This window comes from Gadus macrocephalus, chromosome 5, assembly GCF_031168955.1.
Source record: "Gadus macrocephalus chromosome 5, ASM3116895v1".
In the NCBI taxonomy this organism is placed as follows: domain Eukaryota; kingdom Metazoa; phylum Chordata; class Actinopteri; order Gadiformes; family Gadidae; genus Gadus; species Gadus macrocephalus.
The window spans coordinates 6,797,229-6,819,949 of NC_082386.1; the positions used below are offsets into that span (position 1 = coordinate 6,797,229).

Consider the following 22,721-nt stretch of genomic DNA (forward strand, 5'->3'; position numbering starts at 1 on the left):
GAGCGCTTCATTGACATATAAGCATGCTCAAAAACCTTGTCGTTTGAAAAAAGCAGAAAAATAAAAAATTGGGAAAGACAGACACTAGACTAAAAGTAAACCCCGTAGAGGCAAGCTCTTGAGGACTCTCGTTTGCGGAAAGCACCGCGACTACCTCGGGCTTCCAGTCGTGTCCCGGCCCCTCTTGTTTGTTTGTCTAGTTGACTCTCAGCTATGAGGTGGTCTTTGAAATCATAAGAGCACCCCTAAACTCCATGCACCCTCCCACTGCATTCAATAACAGCCCACACATGGTATGTGCATTGCTTTTTGACCATGACTAAAAAGCCCACTTTGCCACAGGAATACGAATCTGGATGTGTGGCCATGGATGTAAAATAGAAGGGATGATATGAATATGTTATGCTATCAACGGGTTTATGATGAATTTTGATAATAATGCTCCTAATAACAACAGCTGATTTGAATAACAATGCCTAATCCTTAGATGCACATCCATCTACTTTAATATGTTGACAAAAGGCATTATTTCACCAAGAGCTTATCTGGTTGTTTATCAAATATTATTTAATGCGAACATTCGCAAAAAGGTGACTTTGACTGCCTGATGCACACTAAATTTCTCAGTTTCATCACCTCACAGTTTAGATGGATGTCGACACATCCGTTGATATATCGGTTTAAAAGGGACTGAACTGACGTTAATATTATGTTTTCATGTTAACACATTTCAGATGTATAGAAAACGTTTGATGATGAATTGGATGCCGAAATTATTGAAATTCATGGGAATCGCTTTTATTGAGAGATGGACAGACCGACACACACACACACAGAAACACACACACAGAACACACACACACACACACACACACACACACACACACACACACACACACACACACACACACACACACACACACACACACACACACACACACACACACACACAAGTTTAGGCAAGGCCCGGCCACACATGCAGCTCCTTATCGTTTCCCTCATCAAAGATTCCATGAGGCAAGTCAGACAACACTGTAAACTGAAATCTCTTACAGTTTCGTTGTGGATGAGCGTGCGTCATTGCATTAACTCGCTCTAATTGAGACATTTCATCAACAAGCTCAAAAGACAATCAGTTCATGCTCATGGAATGATGAGATGAATCTTTTCATGAGCCCCCCAATCTATTCGGGCTGATCAGAAACTAGCGCGGCGATAAATGACATTTGTATCCAAGCTTGGCCGATGGCCGATGGCCGCTGCTTTTCTTTTCCTAATCATGAGGAAATAAACTGCTAGACAGAGGAAAGGTCTTCGAGCTCTCACTGTTTAGTCCCAAAAAAACATTGAAAGAAAAAAAAGAAAAGATAAAGAAAAATAATTGGGAGAAAACACAGATGCGCAAATGAATGTGTTGTGTGTTTGTTTGGAGAAGGAGGTGAACGTCCAAATAAAATTCCATCAATCAACATCTTCGAAAAAATAAAACATGAGAAATCACTCCTAAAAGCATAAGCGGGTCTTTTGAAAGCAAAGCAATGCTCTACAATAACAAAACCCCAAAAATGTTTCATGATGAAATTGTCATTGTTACATTGAGTGTGGCAATCTCTCGAACAAACTAAGGCAGACAATGAAAATGACAATTCCCTGCAATGGCTGTACGTTGAATAAAACGAAAGTAAAAGCAAAACGTGTTGGGCGGCAAGAGATATCTTTCCTGCTGAGCGGTTCTATAAACGACAATTGTGATCAAATACTGGTGATCAGGTTTGAGTCACACACACACACACACACACACACACACACACACACACACACACACACACACACACACACACACACACACACACACACACACACACACACACACACACACACACACACAACCATAGTATCAAAATAACAGCCTCAACAGCAGCACCATCAGTAATATATAAATAATATATAAGTAATATATAAGTAATATATCTAACTTTCTTAACAGCAGTATTACAATAATATAACAACTGCAGGCTGATAAATGAACGGAAATAATTGTGCACATGAATCAAGTTTAAAAGGTGGTCATCAAAACAAACAAACACACACACACGCAAATATTGTGCACACATCCTAAAACTACCTCAAACTGCAGTATTGTTCTAATCAAAATATATTCCCTACACTTTTCAGAACCGTCACTGTTTGATAGTGTGCAATACAAATTGCGTGTGCATTCTCAGCAGCTGCAGGAGGCTTTACAAAGGGGCACGACGACTTTTCCTGGCAGCAAAATCGCTCATGAAGTTATCATAACAGACACCCTATGTGCCGCTTGAGCGTAATTGTCCCGTTGTTGACCATAGATATGTTTTAATGAGTTTCAATTTGTGCTGAGAAAGGATGCTCTGCCTCCAATGCAAAAAGACGAGCGCTTTGAAGGCTGTTCCATTTCAGGAAAGCGGGGGGGACTCTTTATATATATAAGGTAAAAACATGAAATTCACCCGAATTGAGTGATAGGGTACACATAGGGCTGGGCGATTAATCGAATTTTGGAGTTTTTCTATTTATTTCTCATTTATATATTTTTTGTAATGTAATAATGGAGTAATAAGCATGACATTTTTTTACCAGCCTTAATTTTGGAGGCCCTCGCAAGGTACTTGGGGCCCTACGCGCTCTGCGTACGGAAAGCAGCGACCCTGCACAGCTCTATTGAATAATCATTGTTAGGTGGCGTCGAAAGGGGCAGATTCACCTGCCCTAAACATGCCCTTATTCTGCAATCCAACACAGGAGCAGTGAAGCTGATACCAATTTGTTCATATTGCTGAACGCGATTGCTCTTTGGTGTGAATCTGTCACACACACACACACACACACACACACACACACACACACACACACACACACACACACACACACACACACACACACACACACACACACACACACACACACACACACACACACACACACACACACCACTTTAACTGCAATATCACTGGGACGAATCAAGTGCAATACTCCATATATCCATCCCTTGGATCACTATTAGGTCAACCATAGATATGAGTAAGAGGTGTGGGGTTTTCAAACCATGTAATTCATGTTTTCCATTACCATAGCAAAGTGTTGGGGAGAAGGACACGTGAGGCAAAAAAACAGTATAAAAGCAGTGCTGCTTGGATTTCAGAAAGACGCGTCAGAACCATGTGGAGCATCACGTGTTTCCCACTACTATCGCATGGGTGTGACGTATGACATGCACGGCAGCCTACATGAAGATTAATGACATGGTGGAGTGAAAGTGAGGCAACATATGGTCGGATGAGGCAAATTTTCAGTTATTATTTCGGCGGAGCTATAAGATTTGTAGATTTGCGGTTTGTCTTAAGGGTTGAAACGTCCCCCGGAGCTTAATCAGTCACCCCGTCAATGAAGGATTTGAATGTATAAAAACATCCCCTCACCACCCCAGCTGTCGAGCCAGGAGCTTGGTAATGTGTGAGGAGGTTCGTTGGGGTTCTTGACGGTGACTAGTAGGACGTACGTGTTTGTATGTGTGTGGAGTATCTGTAACTGAGTAAATGCCTGCATTTGTGTGTTATTTTATGGGTCCATGTGCAATCATTTGTGTGCGTCTGTGGTAGTGTGCATGTTTGTGTGCATTTGCATTTGTGTATGTTTGAGCATATGAGCCAGCGCTTGTGTGTGTGTGTGTGTGTGTGTGTGTGTGTGTGTGTGTGTGTGTGTGTGTGTGTGTGTGTGAGTGTGTGTTCAGGTGCCTAAGCAACTAGCTTTCTTAGATTGTTGATAGTAAATTAACAAACCTCAACACAAGATAGCAATCACCGCTATGACACTTAATCTGACAAGTCTCATTAGTTGTGTGTTGCTTATCCGAGGCAGGCGACACTCTCATCAAAATGAGCGTTAATTGAACAACTCTGACACGTCACTCATCCATAGATTGCCTTTCTGTCAGATCCAGGTTATTTTTACCCATTACCAATGGTGTCACCTGCCAATTATCGAGGTGTGATTCTGTTTGTTTTCTCTGATCCTTTTGTACAGCCACTTCCTTCACCCAACAGGAAACTGCGACTCAACACTGAACACAGTGATGAGACAGCAAGGACACGCGTGTGTCGTGACAATTGCAACGGAGAATAGACCGCTGGGACTGTGGGGTTTCATATTGTCTCTGATCGGTACTCGGTGGGTTAGACAGTCTCCCCCAGGAATTTTTGAATGTCAAGCACTCAATTTGTGCCTTTTCTGCATCAATTTATGATGGATATGTCTTGACTAATGTAAAGGAAAGCACAAAATGAAGGCACCAGATGACAATTCAAAATATAACTGATTATAATGCGGTAAGCCTCTCAGAAATTCTGTACTGCTTTCAAATATTTATTCCCCTCTAGATTAACTTTTCTCATTTAATATTATCCATGCTGAGTCAACACACATATAGGCATGAGTTACTCTTCTGTTCTGTTTAGTTTGTTTTGTTTGGGGAATTTAGTGATATTTTTCTGGAGTAAAAATAGACCCAGTGCTGAAGAGAAAATACCAACTCCTGTCTGAGAATTTGTTGCATCATTCAGTAACATTAAGTGTTTTAAATCCATTCATTCATTCCGTTGGGTGGATGTGGGGTTGTCTTCAATATGTACTCTCAAAAGCACGTAGGGTCATACAGGTCAATACCATTGACCATTATTAAGACCTTTATTTATATTTTACTTGCCACAGAAGGATATGCAAATATAGCCAATGTCGATAAAGATGAGTTTTGACATATGCTGCAACCTGTATGTATACAAGATGAACATTTTCTCTTTTCTTGCTTAAAAAGGTCAGGGAAATTTGAGTAAAGGGAGAAAGTGGTATCATACATTATTATAACTACTGATACTTTGCGTGTCAGAGAAGTATGCTTCCAAGAATGAACACAGAAACCTGCAAAACATTCATAGTACAACGTGTTAATCATTTACGTCATCTAAGTGAGTTAGTTAGTTCATTAGTTGTCCCCTTAGGGACATTCTTTTTCACAGTTTCCTTCCGTCATTTCTCAAAGGACAAGATTGATGGCAAAATACACAAGAACACGGGATTTGGAGGAAAGCAGAATCTGCTCGTTGTATGTTTGTTACGTACTTGTTTGGCTGAAGAATTCTAAAGAGGTTATTAGGATTACATCTGTCATCAGATACCCAACCAAACTGAAATCGCCGTCGTAGGGAAAACCAATTAATCAAATTTAATTTAATTTGATGAAGTATCACCTCAAAATACGTCAATGTTCTGTTGCTGACGCAGGTGAAAACCTAGTAGTCGACTCAGCTCACGTATCCACAAGGGCAGTTCAAAATCAAATTGAGTCAGACTACCATCTATGCCTTTCAAATAGTCGTGGTAATTTGCTTCATGAACGACCGACATGACAACTGCATTTCATTTGCATCAAAAATAAATGTATTTTAGTTGACAAGCCTCTGGCAACTGTCACATAACGTTTTTCACAATTGCTTCATGAATAACGTATTGATTATATGAGTGTACTCAGTCATTTAAGCAGACACTTCCATCCAAAGTGAATTCAGATACAGGCCATTAAGGAGCAGCTTTAGCGGTTATGTATTTGCTCAAGGACACCTTCAGCATGAGCCGGCCCCATGGCCATTATAGGCTTGGCCACTAGTTCCAGACCCATGCTGGGTATTGGAGCTGACCTGTGAAGGCAATGGCTGGGCGTTGGAGCTTGCCTGTCCAGGGGCTGGGCTGGGCGTTGGAGCCGGCCTGTGAAGGCGGTGGCTGGGCGTTGGAGCCGGCCTGTGTCGGAGCTAGGTTCGGCGTTAGAGATGGCCGGTGGAGGGGCTGGGCTTAACCTCCGCTGTGGCCGCTGATTGCCAGGTAGAATGAATCGACTCACTCGTCGGTAGTGGAACACCCTAACCACTAAGACTACCCTGCCAATTATAGAGACAATAAGAGACGGATGTGACTCTTGGGCCCGTGATACACCACTGCGACTATAGATTTTGCAACATTACATGGGCTACACAGCTACTTTACGACCTACACCATTTATATACTGCAATGTGCACATCACAGCAGAGGGAACACGTGGGCCACCGAGCCCTGGAGAGTCGTACCAGCGGTATGATTAATGTATGTTTTCCTAACGTTATCCTCCACAGCGGTGGAAGTGGATCCCAGCAGAGTGACTGCTGTGATGATGAACGCACGGAATCTAATCACACAGAATGCACAGCCAAACACTCCCCGCACACAAAGTGATGTTGCTGTTCTTTTTTCCTCCCTTTTTTCCTTTGAAAGCCGAGCGCGTCAGCAGCCTCCCTACGAGGGATCTGCGAGTCGAGTGTATCAGCGTGAGCCAGGTCCCCGCCAGGCTGAGGTGGCATCAAGAACTCGCAGTTAGGGATCCTCAAGTATGGGGGGGAGAGTAGGGGCACTCTGCTGCTGCACCTCAGCCAGGGATGGTGATGATGATGATGATGATGATGCTGATGATGATGATGCTGCTGAGGAATTTCAAGATTTCCAGAATGGGTGTGCCGCCCGTGCTCCCTTGGGTGATGCAAGGCCTAGCGTTGTTTTGTTCAACGCTTTTCTTCCAGCACTCTTTGAGAAACTCTCTGCCTCCTCTTTGGTTGGATGTGAAAACACGGACCTCGCAGAACGTTGTTTTTCAATTGTATGGTTTCTCAGAACGCGCTCGTTTTCCCTTTCACATACTCATTGCCTGGTTAGTGTGTTAGACTCAAGTTGTACTCAACGCATAGAAAGCTAAGAATGACCAGTTATGGAAACCTTCTCCCTCCCTCCACCAACCCAAAAATCAAGCAAGGGGGGGGGGGGGGCGGGGTGGGGCGAGGGTTAGATTGCTCCTTGACAGAACCTTGGAGATCGCGGCAGGAACCAGATGCCAGCCTACCAGATGGCAGAGAGTGCGTGTGTGAGTGTGAGGGTGTGTGTGTGTGTGTGTGTGTGTGTGTGTGTGTGTGTGTGTGTGTGTGTGTGTGTGTGTGAGAGAGAGACTGTTCCCAGAACAGTGTTCTGGGAACGTTACAAAGGAATGGATTTTTGTGTCAATTGGCTCCAGCTGAATGTTTATTGTTAAACAGTCATTTGACTGGCCATTAACAAAAGGTTGGCTCCCCAGTTATTTCATTCATTATTATCGTTTCAATAGCAATACTGCCTTAGCATGCAGAGTATCACATTCACAAGAAATTACCACAAACAGTGGTAGGCTGTGACTGTACGACATCTACACCAGTAGTCGCCAATCTTTGACTTAACACTTAATTGTCATCAAGACCTTTTGCAGACCACCTCATACCATGTGCAAATAATAAGAACTATATATATGCACAGATAGTGGCTGAGCATTTTAATAATAAAATCCCATGTACCAACTGCAGCAGAAAACAAGAGCCACCAATGTCGTTCCATTAATGGAACGCGTACCACAGATTGAGAACCCCTGCTCTATATGACGCTGTGATAACATACCAGTACGCCACACCTCACCTCTGCTTGTGAATTCCTTTCCCCGTGTATTCCCACATGACGGCCAGGGATCTATTATTTACAAAGTGCTACACCTGTCATTTCCCGGGGACAGCTGAGTGTCCCGAGAAATGTATTACGGCCCTTAGAGTGTTTTACGATGTGCGGCATGGCGGATGTCTGAACAAGGGGCCGATGTCTGACATGCACCTTAGGTCACGGCGTCCCCCCCCCCAGACCCCCCCCCCTGGTCCATTCCATTCTCACTCCGACATCTGGTCGGTAACACATGGTAGGTAACCTCGGCCAATAGGATGCTGGGACAAGGAAGGGATCTAATTCTACAATTCCAGACTCCGATATAACTTTACTGCTGCACGGGCAGAGATATGGCGTCTTTTGCCTGAGCATCAGCTCAGATCAGGTAAACAGAGGTGTTTTTACGTGTCTTTTGGTCGGCCTGAGTGACAGTGTTTGCTGCAGTGTATCCGTGTTGACTCTTTGCAGATGGCCCCAGCCGAGTCTACATCTCAGCCCGTTGTGATTTACTTGGTCTGAAAAAATAAACGGCAGGCTTTCACTTCCCGTCGGCGACGGTGCCAGGGTGTGGCTGGAGAACAGACACGATGCGAAAACAGAGTGTCGGGAGACAGACAGCAGGACACAAACATCTCATCTTGCGGACTGTGTGTGAGCATGTGCATGCGTTAGTGAGACTGTCGTTGTGTGTGTGTGTGAGGGAGAGAGTGCGTTTGTCTGAGTGCATGTGTGTGTTTATTTGTGTGTGTGTGTGTGCATTCATGTGGGTGTGTCTGTTTTTGTGTGTGTGAGTGTGTGTGAGTGTGAATGCGCGTGTGAGTGTGTCTATGTATGCAAATGTGATTGTGTTTATGTGTACGTGTGTGTGCCTGTGTATTTGTCTGTGTGTGTGTGTGTGTTTGCCCCTGTGTATTTGTCTGTGTGTTTGTGTGTGTGTGTTTGTGCAATGTGTATTTGTCTGTGTGTGTGTGTGTGTGTGTGTGTGTGTGTGTGTGTGTGTGTGTGTGTGTGTGTGTGTGTGTGTGTGTGTGTGTGTGTGTCTGCGTCTGTATGTGTGAGAGTATGAGCTTGTAGGCGTGTGTGTGTGTGTGTGTGTGTGTGTGTGTGTGTGTGTGTGTCTGAGTGTGTGTCTGTATCTGTGTGTGTGTGTGTGTCTGTGTGTCTGTGTGTGTGTGTGTGTGTGTGTGTGTGTGTGTGTCTGTTTGAGTGTGTGTCTGTATCTGTCTGTGTGTGTGTGTGTGTGTGTGTCTGTGTGTCTGTGTGTCTGTGTGTGTGTGTGTGTGTGTGTGTCTGTGTGTCTGTGTGTCTGTGTGTGTGTGTGTGTGTGTGTGTGTGTGTGTGAGAGAGAGTAGAGCAGCTGGGATGCCCAGATGCCTCAGAGATGCAGAGTGTGCTGCTGGCTTGTAGGATTGAACTCCAGCCTGGGCGGAGCCGCCCGTGGCGACATACGCTAAAATGTTGCTCATGAATCTCCTTGCTCTCCCTGGCCCCCGCTTGTTTTATGTACCTCTCAAGTTAGTGTGGTTGAAATGATGAGCAGAACGCAAGTATGAACCGCGGCCGGGCAGAGCGTGGGCTGGATTTTAAATGCCTTCGTAAACATTCACTTGCTTTGTATTTTTGAGTGTGTGGAGAGTGAATAATTGTGTGTGAGAGACACTTGCTATAATGTTCCTGTAAGGCTTCGGCAAGGACCTACCGGGCTATGCGACAGGCCAGCAGACAGCAGATTGAACCGTGCACCCCTCAACAGTCTATGTTCGACATGTTCCCTCCAAATGAGTTTACCAGGGATAATCACAACAGCAGAAGCTACCAAACAGGCAAAAGTAAGCAGGAGCATTACACTTATTAGGTATTATTTATATATGTTATTAACATACAAAGAATACAAGGGTGAGGTGTTGATTGTCTTTCGGTAAGACGGCTGTAAGAACCTCCATGGATTTTAACAATGTAATCTAGGTGACTAATTGGCAGTTTGTATAGTGACACGAGTCACCACATGCATATATTTAACAATAGAATGAAGCCTGAAAATAGGTTTTATTGTTAATTAAATTTTGTTCAAAGTATATTAGGGCCTTTACCAAAGGCTGGAATGTAAAAACAAATATTTGAGAATAAAACTATGGATCAATTTCTGAATTGAGAAATTTGATAATATGCTTCATCTTGCTCATGCACATGGCAGAGTGTACAGGCCTTGTTATAAGATGTAAACAAATCCTTCTTTTATTGGAAAAAGATGAGATGTAAAAGCAAACTTGGCCAACCCACAGCAGTCTCTGAACCACACTCTCACAACATAGGGGTAGCGGTTCTGGGCCAAGTGGGAAAAAAACACAACTTTCTCTTTTGGCATTTGCTTTGATGCGAAGTATGTATCACAGCACAAGTGGGCTCTTAAAAGGGCTCCATGTTTATTGTCTGGATTCTAAATTCATATTCTAAAGTGGGGGATTTTGGCCACAGGTTAGAAAGAAAATTATAAATGTAAGTTTCTGTTCTTTTCAAGTGGTGTCAATGGAAAGTAGGCCACGTTTGCCTCTTCCGCCATTTACCGGTAGTGTTCCCGTATGGAAATACAGCTCCAGCATGGAGAGATGTGAACTGGAACTTCAGGGAAATGTGATTCAAGACGCAAAGATGAGAGAGGAGAGGCAAGGCCTGCGAAAAAGGGATAAAAAAGCAAATAGAACGAAAGAAAAAAATTATATATATATATATTTCCATTACGTAACTTCTCTGTGAAGAGGAAAACGAGAGGAAGAGCGCGAGAGAGGAGAGTCAGAGTGAGGGGAGAGGGCTGTGGAAAACGCGATCCTAGCCTGACAAGATATCTCTTATCGCATGGATGGCACGTTATTTTTCCCATTTATTTTCATAAGAGGATACATAAGACTGCAACATTTCATCTCTCAACATTATTTTACTTTTTATGAAGTTCTTGGAGCTGCAACTAAAACCCTTCTGAGACACTAAAGCATACACATATGTGTGTGTGCAACATGCAATGGCTCTCACCCTCTCCACTATGCTCTGGTCAAACAGAGGAGCTCCTTCAGTGAGAGACTCATTGCTCCTAAATGCACCACTGAGTGCCACAGGAAGTCATTCCTGCCTGTGGCTATTAAACTCTATAACTCCTCCCTCTGATAATCAGACAAATTACTATTTAAAATAAACAAACTATAATTTATTCTTTCACTCTTAATTTTCATTGCTATTTGCAATGTAAACATTGAATTGTAAATGTAACCCACTAAGAGAAAATGTAACCCACTTCTTACTTTTATTTTATTTTATTTTATTGTATTTTATTTATTTATTTATTTATTATTTATTTATTTATTTATAATCTTATCTTATCTTCTATGCTTGTAGGGTTAGCTTGTAGGGTATTTATATTTATATTGTATGGAGCACCTGGAACAACAACGGAACAACAATTTCCCCCCGGGGATCAATAAAGTATTTCTGATTCTGATTCTGATTCTGATCTGTGGGGGAGAAATGCTTCCAATGGGAAAGGTAGCCAAGAAAGAAGTTGATATCATGAGATATGTGCAAGTAAGTGGGAAGTTTAATTCAAATGAAAGAATCCCCCATCAAAAAAACGATGCCATTGTTATTTCACATTAGGCCTACTGAAGACAAGTGATTTAATTAAACCACGCTCAATGACCCTTAAATCTCCCAGACTGCCACACGTACGCTCGTTTCGCACACGTGTTTAATGCAATAAAAGGCCAATGTTAAGGATTAGGACATTTATAGTTATAGTGTTTTTTTTGGGCCCGATGACGGAGAGTCTTGGAGGGTTTAATGTAGTTATCGTTCCTCCAGTCTGTCCAGCCTTCGTGGCAGACCTCAGAAGGAGCAGAACCCACTCAAGCCACAGGGAGGGAATAGCAAGGCAGAAACGTCAGAGAAGCAGGCCAGCGTCTGTGTATCAATGCATTGTCAATGAAATCGACTGCTTTCAACTTTCTTTCTTTGTGTGTGTCTGCGAGCTTGTTTGTGTGGGTTTGTGTGTGTGTATGTACATGTCTATGTGTGTGTGTGTGCGTACACGGGAGGGCGTTTTAAATTCAGTAAGAGAAACAGATACATAGGAAGTCACTGACAGTGTCTCTGCGGCAGCGATGGCCGATAGCTACGGAGACGTGCATTTGCATATGAAACAGCAGAACTGCAATATAGGCTTTTGGGAAGCCATTTCACAGGCGCCTGGAGTATAGACGGGAAAAATACAGACGAGAGAGGGAAAGAAAGAGAATAAGTGAGAGAGAAGAGAGGAGAAGGAAAGAATTAGAGAGATATTCCGTGCAAAGGAAAAATGCTTTCCCGCACGAATCGCGCCTAACCATTGTGCCTGGCTAATCACCCACAATGCACTCTTTTGTTTGCCTGACGGGGCTGATAATGTTTTTTCTTTTTGCTTTATTTCCTCTAATCTTACTCTGTTGGGATTTGCTCTGTTTATCTTCATTCACATCACTGCAACTCGCTCACTCCTTCAACTGCTAGCTAATTAAACTGGCCATTCCCTTCATTAGAATTCTCGAATACAAGTAAAACTAGATAATATATATATTTAGAAGATTCATATGGGATCTTGGATTAAATCACGTACAGCTAAATGTGGGGATGTTTAAATACCCATAGATCTAGAACGGCCTACATACGTATATGTATGCCATTCTAGACCACTTCAGGGCAGGTAGCTCTATGTGGTCTAAAGCAAGAAACGAACTTGCTCCTTTCATTTTGGGACAAAAAAATCGATATCTGGATATTTAATTTTTTACTTTTTAAGTGGCCCTTTAGAAATCAAGAGTTTTACGCTTTTATTTTGGCTCACCGAGATGTTTCTTGTGGTTATGTCAAGACGTTATGAGTACAGTAATGGCAAAAGGGCGAGCTTACATTTCAAAGTGTCAACAGGCTTCGCTTTCATCAACTGTAGTCCAATCCTAGAATGTAACGCGATGGAAAGTGGAGTTTTACGTAGGGGGGGGGGGGGGGGGGGGGGTATGTAAGAGAGATGTAAGAGAATATTTCGATAAACAAAACACTCTCAAATTATTGTGCTCAAAACCTGAAAGCCAGGAGAAAAAAATGGCGGATTTAATACTGAGAAATAATGGATTGAGTGCAGTATTTCCTTGTTGAAATACGTCAAGACGGTAAGAAGCCCACTTTAACATTATTGACTCATCACTCGATATTTCTTTTGGACATTATTCAGTATAACAGATATAGAACCGATGCTTTTACTGTGGAGAAATTGACGATCATTCAACAAAATTAACTCAATGTCTGGTCTCTTCATACATATGCAGGCCTTCATGTCTACCTTGTTGCTCTCTGTAAATAGTGGGGCAGATAATGGAAAAATTGTGCAAAATGTGATACAAGCACCAAATTTGGCATGGTGGTTCCCAAGGGTCTACTTAACAAATCTGCCTGACGTGCCATTCAAAAATCCAAGATGGCGGTCATTTTACAAGATGGACGCCAAATGTGTCTGCCGAAAATGGTTTTGCTCATAGATATGCATGTACTTGATGGATTTGAGTGATCTTGGTGTTGAATTGTATGTTTTCTTCCATGCTGAACCTAATTATTTTACCTTCACTAGCATTATAATACTGTAAATGGTAGAAAATGAACACTTTATATAAAAAAGCAACATAACACATCAAATAATGCTCCTAATACTTTATTTACACAAATATAAACATTAAATATACCCATTTTGCATGAAGGTATTTAGCATTTGGATCATGTTATTCAGGACGGAAACAAAATTTGAAAATAATAATAAAAATCCTTAATACTGTAAAAATCGTCCTTCCAAAGCAAACTATTACAGTGGCCCAAACACTGAAACCAACGTACACCGCTGTATATGTAGCACTACAGCTGACATACACAGCTGCAGAGTGCAGTGCAGGCGAGCCCTGAACGAAAGCATTTGCATCTCCGGTTGCAGCCTTTCTTGCAGGAACACTGGGTCAGTTCCTGACAGCTTGCTGCAATATTTGGAAGCGTTGTCCAACAGATCTGCCATATGTCTCCCTTCTGATTCCATCCCCAGTCGGCAGGACTGACGACTTCTGGATTGGTTACTGTTGCTTGACCCCATATGATACCAGCCTGGTAAGCAGCGCGTTTTGCGTGTTCCATGAGGGCTGCACTGGTTGGTGGGATCGCATCATAGGACCTCTGCTTACGGGCAAAGAGATTCAGCCTTGCCTCGTCAACACCGGTAGCTGCACTTGATCTGTCATACATGACGACAACAAAATTCTCCAGCTTCTGCAGGTCATCTTCAGAAACCTCTGTTGGACAGTTGCTGAGTTTTGTAAAGGTTTTAGAAACCTCATCACAGACTTCCCAAGTCAGCCATGCAGATTTCTTTCCCTTCCCATGGAAAGACGAGACCATGTCACAGCCTGTGAATGCATGGAAATACAGGATCCCACTGGCTTTCTCAGGTCCTATTGCGGAAACTACCTCATGGACTGGTATCCATCGAGCATTGGCTCCCTGCCCAAAGGCAATCCACATTTTTTCAAGACCAAGCCTCTGCAGGGATGGCAGCTTAGACACTGCTATGACGAGCACGTCAGTATCATTGGCTTTGATGACAAGTGACTTGCTACCCTCTGCAGTTGCATCTCTTCCATGTACAAATATCCGGGTATCAGCTTCTTCATGACAGCATGGGGCCACAGCATCTAAGGATTTGATTTTGTTGCTGACGACATCTTCTCCTTTTGTCACGATGACCATACTTGTGGTTCCAGCCTGACATATTTTCTCTGCGAGAAAGTGGAAGAGCTCAGTTTTGTTGTCGTCATCCCGCAGGAAGCTTCTCCAGTTTGTTGGGGTCCTGCTGGTTCCAGTCACTCTTCTTCTGATCCCTTGACCTCTTTTTGACCTGGTTTCAGATTTCAGACTAGACTTCTTGTACACATCAAAGATGACATCGACTCGCTTGAATTTGGTGCCAAAGGATTCAACTTTTGGAAGGATGTCTTCTTTTGCATAGTCATTGAAAGTCTTCGGGCTGCGTGGAGGTAGGGAATTGATGAGCGCTGATCCATCAATGATGATGGTGTCAGCCTTTGGTTCGCAATGTCACCAGGGCCTGAAGAATTTCAGTTAGCTGTGACTTCTGGCACATACGAAGCCTGCCGTTGTCACTGAGAGATGGAGGTGCTGACTGGTTCTCATACTTGAAGAATTCTTGTAAGTCACACTGTCTGTTTTGGCAGGATATGAAGAGCCGGGAGAACAAGTGACAGTCATCTTTAAGCACTTACTCCTTGGAGCTGCTGGCTGCCTGCTCGTGCTTGAAGAAAGAAGCCTTGTTCTTTTTGATTGGCTGATAAAATGTGCATTCTTCTTCATTCTCCAAGGCCTCCATAAATGACTGGAACTTCTCCTTGCCTCTCTCATGATGACTACCAACCAGTTCAGCTAGTGCTGGATCTCCAATGTTCTTTGTGTCAAGTGCCAGCAAATCAGCAGACTCTTCTTGGAAAGGGTTGCCCATCTCTTTTATCACACTGAACAGTGCCTCCACCCTCTCAAGGAAAGATGTCTGGGCACTTAAGGTCTGTTCATGGTGTTTGGTGCTGATGGTTGCGTCTTTCACACCAGAAATAGCCTCATATGCAAAGACTAGATGGCTCACTTCAGGTCCAGCCACCATCCATCTCCGAAGTGCCCCTGGGTCCTCTGTTAGTCCAATGGCTCCTCCATCACCCTTGATGGCTGCGTTGTTCTGTTCATGGGCTTGGTCAATGGCCATGGCAGAGAAATCTCTCCTTGAACTTGTGGACAACAAAGTTTCCTTTGTGAAACTCTCTGGCTACTTCTTGATGCTGCTTCTCAAGAGACATCATGTCTCTGAAATGAACTGGAAGCCACCGAGCATAATTCACGTTGTTATTTGCAAAGAAGTAGGGGATCAGTTCTGAGAGTGCTTCACGGTACAGGTCAAAGTTTCCTTCCCTGAAGGAGCGTATCAACAGGAGCAGAACCAGCTCCATGTCCAAAACCAGATCCCAGAACTGGAATTGTGGACTCTGAGGTCTCCGCTGCTCACACCAGTCTTCAAAGGAGAGCGTAGGTCTGTCAGTCTCCTCAGAGCAGTAGTCTTGGTAGGCTTCTTTCTTCAGTTTATACAGGCTGCATGCTGTGATCTGGTGGGCCAATCTTGTCCTGGTGATACTTGACACAGTCAGGAATGACTCAGCTGTACCAGATGAGGCCACCCCTGCTTCAGCGATAGCACTGGTCCAGCCACTTTGTTCCAGTAGTTTTCCAAGGGAACCAAGAGCAGCCTTCTCTATGTGAAGTCCCCCAAACATGATAACAAATTGGTCCTCTCCATACTCAGGCCACTGCCACTGAATTTGTTTTGCTAGTGCAAATAGTGGTTGGTCAGCAGCTATGACCGGCGTCTGCCCTGGGTTGAGGAAAGCAACTGTATCTCGAATCTTCCCCATGGCATGTTTGATTGTTGCAACCGAGTGAGCCTGGTCTCGTATCAAAGGCAACAGTGATGTCATGCTCACTTGAAAAGGTTGGCTCCTCTTCTGTGCTGCATGGTGGGCTGCCCATGTGATACTGAGAGTATCACCCACTCTCTCAGTGACAGACACCTCATCAAGCCACCTGTACTCTTCCTTCAGGTGTGGCTGGATTGAATGTAGTGCTTGGTATAATTTTCTTGGCACAGCTGGAGGTTTTGGGTTCTTAGTAAGGTACGCTGGTTTAACATTGGTGAATGCTTCAGGAAGCTCAGGAACTTTCTTCACCCTGTAATCTCCACTGAGCTTCACTGGCTCTCGTTCCTCACCAGGATGTTCAGGGCTTGGGTGTTGGAACAGAGACATACTGGTACCATGAAAAGAAGTTTGAGCTGTAGTTGCTGTTGGGTTGTGGTCGATGTTGTCCACCGCGGACGTTGTGAACACCTGCTTCCTCAACACTGGTGGACAGACAACTCCATCATCCACGTACTGAGCTACAACAGCTTCTCCAAGCTGGGCTGAGATTTCTAAGACTCTATCATAGGTGATGCTGAGTCCATTGTCATGGAGCATGTCTATGAGCTGCCTCTTCCTTGTTTTTGCAAACACAGACATGCCCATGTACACAACAAATGGTGTCTCCCGGTCCTTGGAATGTCTGTGGACGTGAGATCCGGCCTTGTATTTGGCAAAACAATTGTACTGTAACCCTGCGTTCACACCAAAAGATGCAAAAAGTTGCCGCGCGTCGTGATCCCATTCAAAGTGAATGTAGAGACGCGTTGCTGCTTTGCTGCCGATGCATTTGCTGCCGAGAAAACGGGCAGCAAAACTTGATTTGCGGCGCGGCATTTTCTGATTTGCGGCGCGGCATGCCCGTGCCCGCTGCCGGGCACGGGCGGAGGGCGCGTTCACGTATTTTGCGGCGCGGCAAATGCTGCTCGAGTTGAAATATTTCAACTTTTGCCGCGCCGCAAAACCTTGCCGCGCCGCAAAACTTGATTTGCGGCGCCGCAAAACTTCGGCAGCAACGCGTTCGGGCAGCAAATGCATCTTTTGGTGTGAACGCAGGGTAAGAGCTGAGCCATTGCAAGGTCAGACTTTGAGGCTCCATGTTGGAGTTGTGACTTGATGTCTGCTCCATGCTCAATCATACAAATAAACTGAAGCAGTGATGATGGGACAGCATCTTCTAGGCACCCATCATGGAACGTGCCATTCCACTGTGATTTGTGTTGAAGCATTTCACGTCTGATCATCCCAGCAGCCATTGCAAGATGAACAGCTTCTCCATATTTGCTTGCTTGTGCAAGAATTGACCCTACATCCTTCTTAAAGGCCAGTAGGACATCACGTCCATGATGTTCAGCTTGTAGATCGGGGATGTGTTGAAGCAGCTGGTCCTTCAGTCGGGTAGCATGAACATCATGACTGTTGATGCCAAGCTGCTCCAGCCTCTGTCTGTAGAGCATACATAGGTCGGCAAGTCGGAAGACTGATGGAGCTGAACTCTCACTTGCAGATTTTGTCTCAATGATGTATGTTACCAGTTCAGAGAAGGCAATTGGATATGCATCCCACTTTCCTACCTCAGAGTTTTCTGCTTCCCTCAGCTCTTCAGCACGCAGGTGAGCTCGTTCTCGGTTGTAGAGACCAGCCAAGCATGCACTGTGGTACTTCAGTTCCTGCGCCACCACATCTCCAGCACTCAGTTTGGCAAGCAGCTTTCCATCATTGAGAGTCTTTGCACACTTGTTGACCCTCTTGTTCAGTTTCATGGTCATAGCTTGTCTAAAGTAATCCAGATCTCCCTCCTCCTCACATATAAAACATTCTATCCGTTTGGGGTCTGACAATCTCCGTGGTATTTTGTTGCTGCCGCTGCTGCTGTTCTCATCCATCGCAGGAGACGTTTTTTTTTTTTTTTTTTTTTTTGCCTGCAACTAGCATGGTACTGTGCTTGATTTTTCCTCAGGGTTGCCTCTATCCCACTGCCGTCATCAAGCCTTCGTGGGTCCATCTTGATTGGTAGTGCATTCACTGCATGAAATAGAGGAATATTCCTCCCTAAGAGGCTGTATCCATCCTTGGAGATGTGAGGCATTCACTTTTCTCTGTTTGACAGAGGCAACACTTGGTCCAGTTGGTCTGCCATGATGCAGTCTCACCTTTGGTATTTAAAGCCATTCTGATGACCAGGGCCGAGTGTTTATCCTTTTACCAACCTGTATGTTAGAAAGGCCAGAGACTTTAGCAGATTGTGCACGCGCAGAGATCCGTTGCCTAGCAACCTCTTGTGTTTGAGTTAGTTCGCGGCAAAACACCAGAAGAGTCTGCACGGTGTTAGTTTGGCTGTTAGTGTATTAGTGTATTAATAAATGTAAGATCTGTTACATATTATTATATGTTAGACCTGTGTAATAGTTATAAGCTTTCTTGTATATGTATTATTTGTAGCGTGAGTTGGGTTTTTTATTCCTACCGTAAATATGCTCGTTAATGGCAGTTAAGCTATAATTAGATTACTAAAGCGAATTTAAATGACCACTAGATGGCGGTATAATCACCACTATTTATTGTCATAACCTATTTGCTGTGTGTCAGATATATGTATATATTAATGCATGGCATACTCTCTCAAACACAGAGCAGTGCCATGTCGGCACTAGCAACTTCTTGGAGCCATAGAGTTAGGTAAGTACTGAGGACCAGTGCCTGGATTCCATCAGGAGAATGTGGCTGACTGATGAAACAAAGGTCCTACCTCTACTACAACACCCTACACCCTATGCACTAAATGTAAATACTGTTCTATACATTTAGAAATTATCATCATGCACATAGTAAAAAATAGCAAAACACTCATTAGGCAAGCGAAAATGCAGAAAAAGGCTGATCTAAATAGCCAAAAAGTGTGAAGTTATTCACTTCTTTTTTTTCTCTAGAAAGAATTTGAATCAGCATGCAAGAAAACATAGAAATCCACAACAAGATCATTCAAATCCATAAAGTACATGGATTTATATGAGAAAAACCATTTTCGGCAGACACATTTGGCGTCCATATTGAAAAATGGCCGCCATCTTGGATTTTTGAATGGCACGTCAGGCATATTTTCTAAGTAGACCCTTGGGAACCACTATGCCAAATTTGGTGCTTGTATCACATTTTGCACAATTTCAATGAAAAATGGCTGTTATCTGCCCTACTAAAACTCTCACCTATGATTGAACTAGTACTCTTGATGAACTTAGAAAAGGCTTTAGAAGGCTTATTGTGTGGCACACAATAAGGGACAGATGAGCAAAATGAAGTGTCTCTCTGTGACTATGGACTAACCAAAGGGTTCGGAGAGTCTAATCATTTGGAAAAGGAAAGTGTATCAGTTGTTTGTTGTGTGTTTATTTGCGAAGGACTCTTTCGGGTTCGACTTACCTTTGGGTAAGTACCATTGGGTATGGTCAGACCATGGAGTGAGATTTTGCACTATTATATTAGCTACATAGAACAACAAAACCTGTACAGAAGCAGCTTGCAAATATGCTCTGACACACACACACACACACACACACACACACACACACACACACACACACACACACACACACACACACACACACACACACACACACACACACACACACACACACACACAGGATGTCTTTGAACGTAGACTATTTTAGTGACCTTGTCATCTATTGAAACTGAGGGGGGGGGGAAGAGAGAGAGAGAGAGAGAGAGAGAGAGAGAGAGAGAGAGAGAGAGAGAGAGAGAGAGAGAGAGAGAGAGAGAGACAAAAGACAGGAGGAGGAGAGACCAGCAGCAGAGCGCCTCTGTGCTCGCCGACAGACTCACTCCACTACTGTCTGCGCGTGCGAGGGGTTCAGTCCAAGGTTCTTCACGGACACTCAAGCAAGGAGATGCTGAACTCAGGGAGCGGCAGTGTGGACGCCGCAGAAGACACGCTTCAAAAACATTTCGAAGAAACAACTTGATTGCTTCTCCCCTCTCCCCTGTAGGAGATACATTTATATTCTGATTCTGGCTGCAGAGCACCCCAGCGAAATAGTGACAACCGGTATCCCAGAAGAGTTGATCCACGGTCAAAGTTGTGTTGGCCAGCACAACAGTTTTTGAGGGGGATTTTGCCTGGCTTCGAGAATATAACTTATGACCAACAGAAACTGTGTATACACCATATGGATCTTTATCCAAAGGGTTTTGTATCATTTTAAGTCCCCAAAGAAACAATGCTGGTCGCATGGGATTGCGTCTGGATTCTGTCTCTTGGGTCCCTATGTTCCGGGAAAAGTTAGGACCAGTCCCCAACTAAAGAATGCATTTTAGAATGCAAATGAGAGCAACAGACAGAGAGCAACACACACACACACACACACGCGCGCACACACACACACACACACACAAAAGCACGGCCAAATCGATACTGCAGCACACTTACCGACAAACCAAATTCTTGGAAGGTTATTCCCCCAACAAATACGTCTAACCTTGCGTGCGAGAGGCCTGTGCCTTCACTATAGATAAATAGTCGAGACCCGGAGAATTAGGATGCGAGGCCAGCGCAGAGATCTAGGTAGACCATTTTAATTAGCCTCCATCCCTCCCATGTCCTGCCAGGGCTTCCACATCCTGCCGGCTGCCTTTGTTTGGTTCATTTTCTTTTCTCCCTCGACTCCATCTCCTCCTTTTGGATTTATTATTATGCAAGTGCTTTCCCGCTGGAACGGGAGAGAAAGGCAAAGTTTGGCGAAGTGGAACTCACCACGCGAAAGAGAGAAAAAAAAGAGGCTAGCCTGCGTCGAGTGGGAGGGCGGCTGCCTCCGACTACTGATGAGAACACGTCTAATCTGCCGCGCGTACAAGGTTCGGGTCCCCTGGCGAGCGCCTGTTTTCACATTGGGGGCCCCTCTGAGTGTGTGTGTGTGTGTGTGTGTGTCGTCGGAGCGCACGTGACAGATGAAATACAAAAGGAAAGTAAAAAAGATTATATATAAAACACTCCTCCACACACGTCGTCAAGAGAGCGGCAGAGAGAACGAGGGACGTACAAAGCTTGTCGTTGGCGGGATTTCATTGCCCTGAGCAGAGTGGGGCGCTGGAGGCGCATGGCGGCACACACACACACACACACGCGCACACACACACGCACGCACGCACGCACGCACGCACGCACGCACGCACGCACGCACGCACGCACGCACGCACACACACACACACACACACACACACACACACACACACACACACACATCAATTGAGACACTTAACTTCCCACACACAATGCACCATAACTATAACTGTTGACCTATCTGGCCGCCTTGGTCCAAATGTCAGACACATCATTTTAAGCAGATAATCCTCTGAAAGAATATAATTAGATGTGAACACCTCGTGGCACTTAGGGATTACCTCAACACTCCCTCTCTTTCCCTCTCACTCTTTTTGTTACACCGCTTGAGACATAAAATGGATGAGGAAGTCACTGTGGCTACTGTGATTTCTATTCTGTTTCAGTGCTCCCTTAATGAAATGCAAGCTACTTTATGCGTTCAGGTTCTTTTGCATATTGCTGAGCTGAATGAGAATGTGTCTGGGAAAAAAAAAACACATCCATGCAGAGTGAACCGGGCATTCATGATGAAGAGCCGTGATTCAAAAATGCTGTTATGCGCGGCTGCGCATGAGCACACACGCAAACATGCACACACACACATACACACACACAGACACACACACACACACACACACACACTTCCACCTCAGCAAAATTAAACAGCTGTGTTGCTGTGTGGCGATGCTCTGTAAACCTCTGTGTGACGGAAGTTGTTTGCACAAGATTAGTAATCTTTTGTAGCTGGACAGTGAATTCTTGGGATGGGAATGTGTATGTTTCCCCCCTGCATGTGTGTGCTAGGCTTGCTAATCCCTTTCTGCTGTGGAGGTGCGAACATGTTGCATATTATGAGGTTAACAGAGCTCAGCCACGATTTCGGGTTCAGCGGTTTGTTTTTGAAGAAGAAGTTGGGCTCAGTGAATTTGCATTCGCGTGTGGGAAGGCACACAAACTTTGGTGAAAGTCAAAGATTTTTTGTTGCCTACAGCTTAGTTACCGAACAAGATGAAATCAGCACTCGCCGTTCAATTCCGGTCGGCAAACAGTAATAGTAATCATTTCTTCCCGATTACTTTGAATAAATCGTACCACGCATTGATGCGTACACATATCAGTAGTCGGCATGGCGTAACAGACGTTACCCGACAACGAGGGATCCACCTTACCCGGTGATGCGAGGCAGGGTGTCTGTGGACAGCAGGGCCAGCGGGGGTTTGTCTCGCTCTATGATCCACACCGTGTAGCGCCCGCTCTGCCGAGGGTGGAGGAACACGGCCATGTCCAGGCCACAGGGGTCGGGGCCCCCCCACAGCCAGGGACTCAGCACCCAGGGTCCCCCGGACACGGAGCCGTTCACCCAGAGGAACTGACCTAGGGCGAGAGAGAGAGAGAGAGAGAGAGAGAGAGAGAGAGAGAGAGAAAAAACAACTTATTGAAGTGGGCGTTAACCCAACAGTGCT

General features: G+C 44.5%; 1 protein-coding gene across 1 annotated transcript in view; it reads right to left on the reverse strand.

The window, feature by feature from the left end:
- The window catches only part of alk (ALK receptor tyrosine kinase), a 294,090-nt gene that overhangs the window by 115,936 nt on the left and 155,433 nt on the right, over positions 1-22,721 (reverse strand). The window contains exon 4 of the mRNA XM_060051906.1: positions 22,428-22,632. Within this exon, the coding sequence (XP_059907889.1) occupies positions 22,428-22,632 (205 nt within the window). The remainder of the gene's footprint in view (positions 1-22,427; positions 22,633-22,721) is intronic.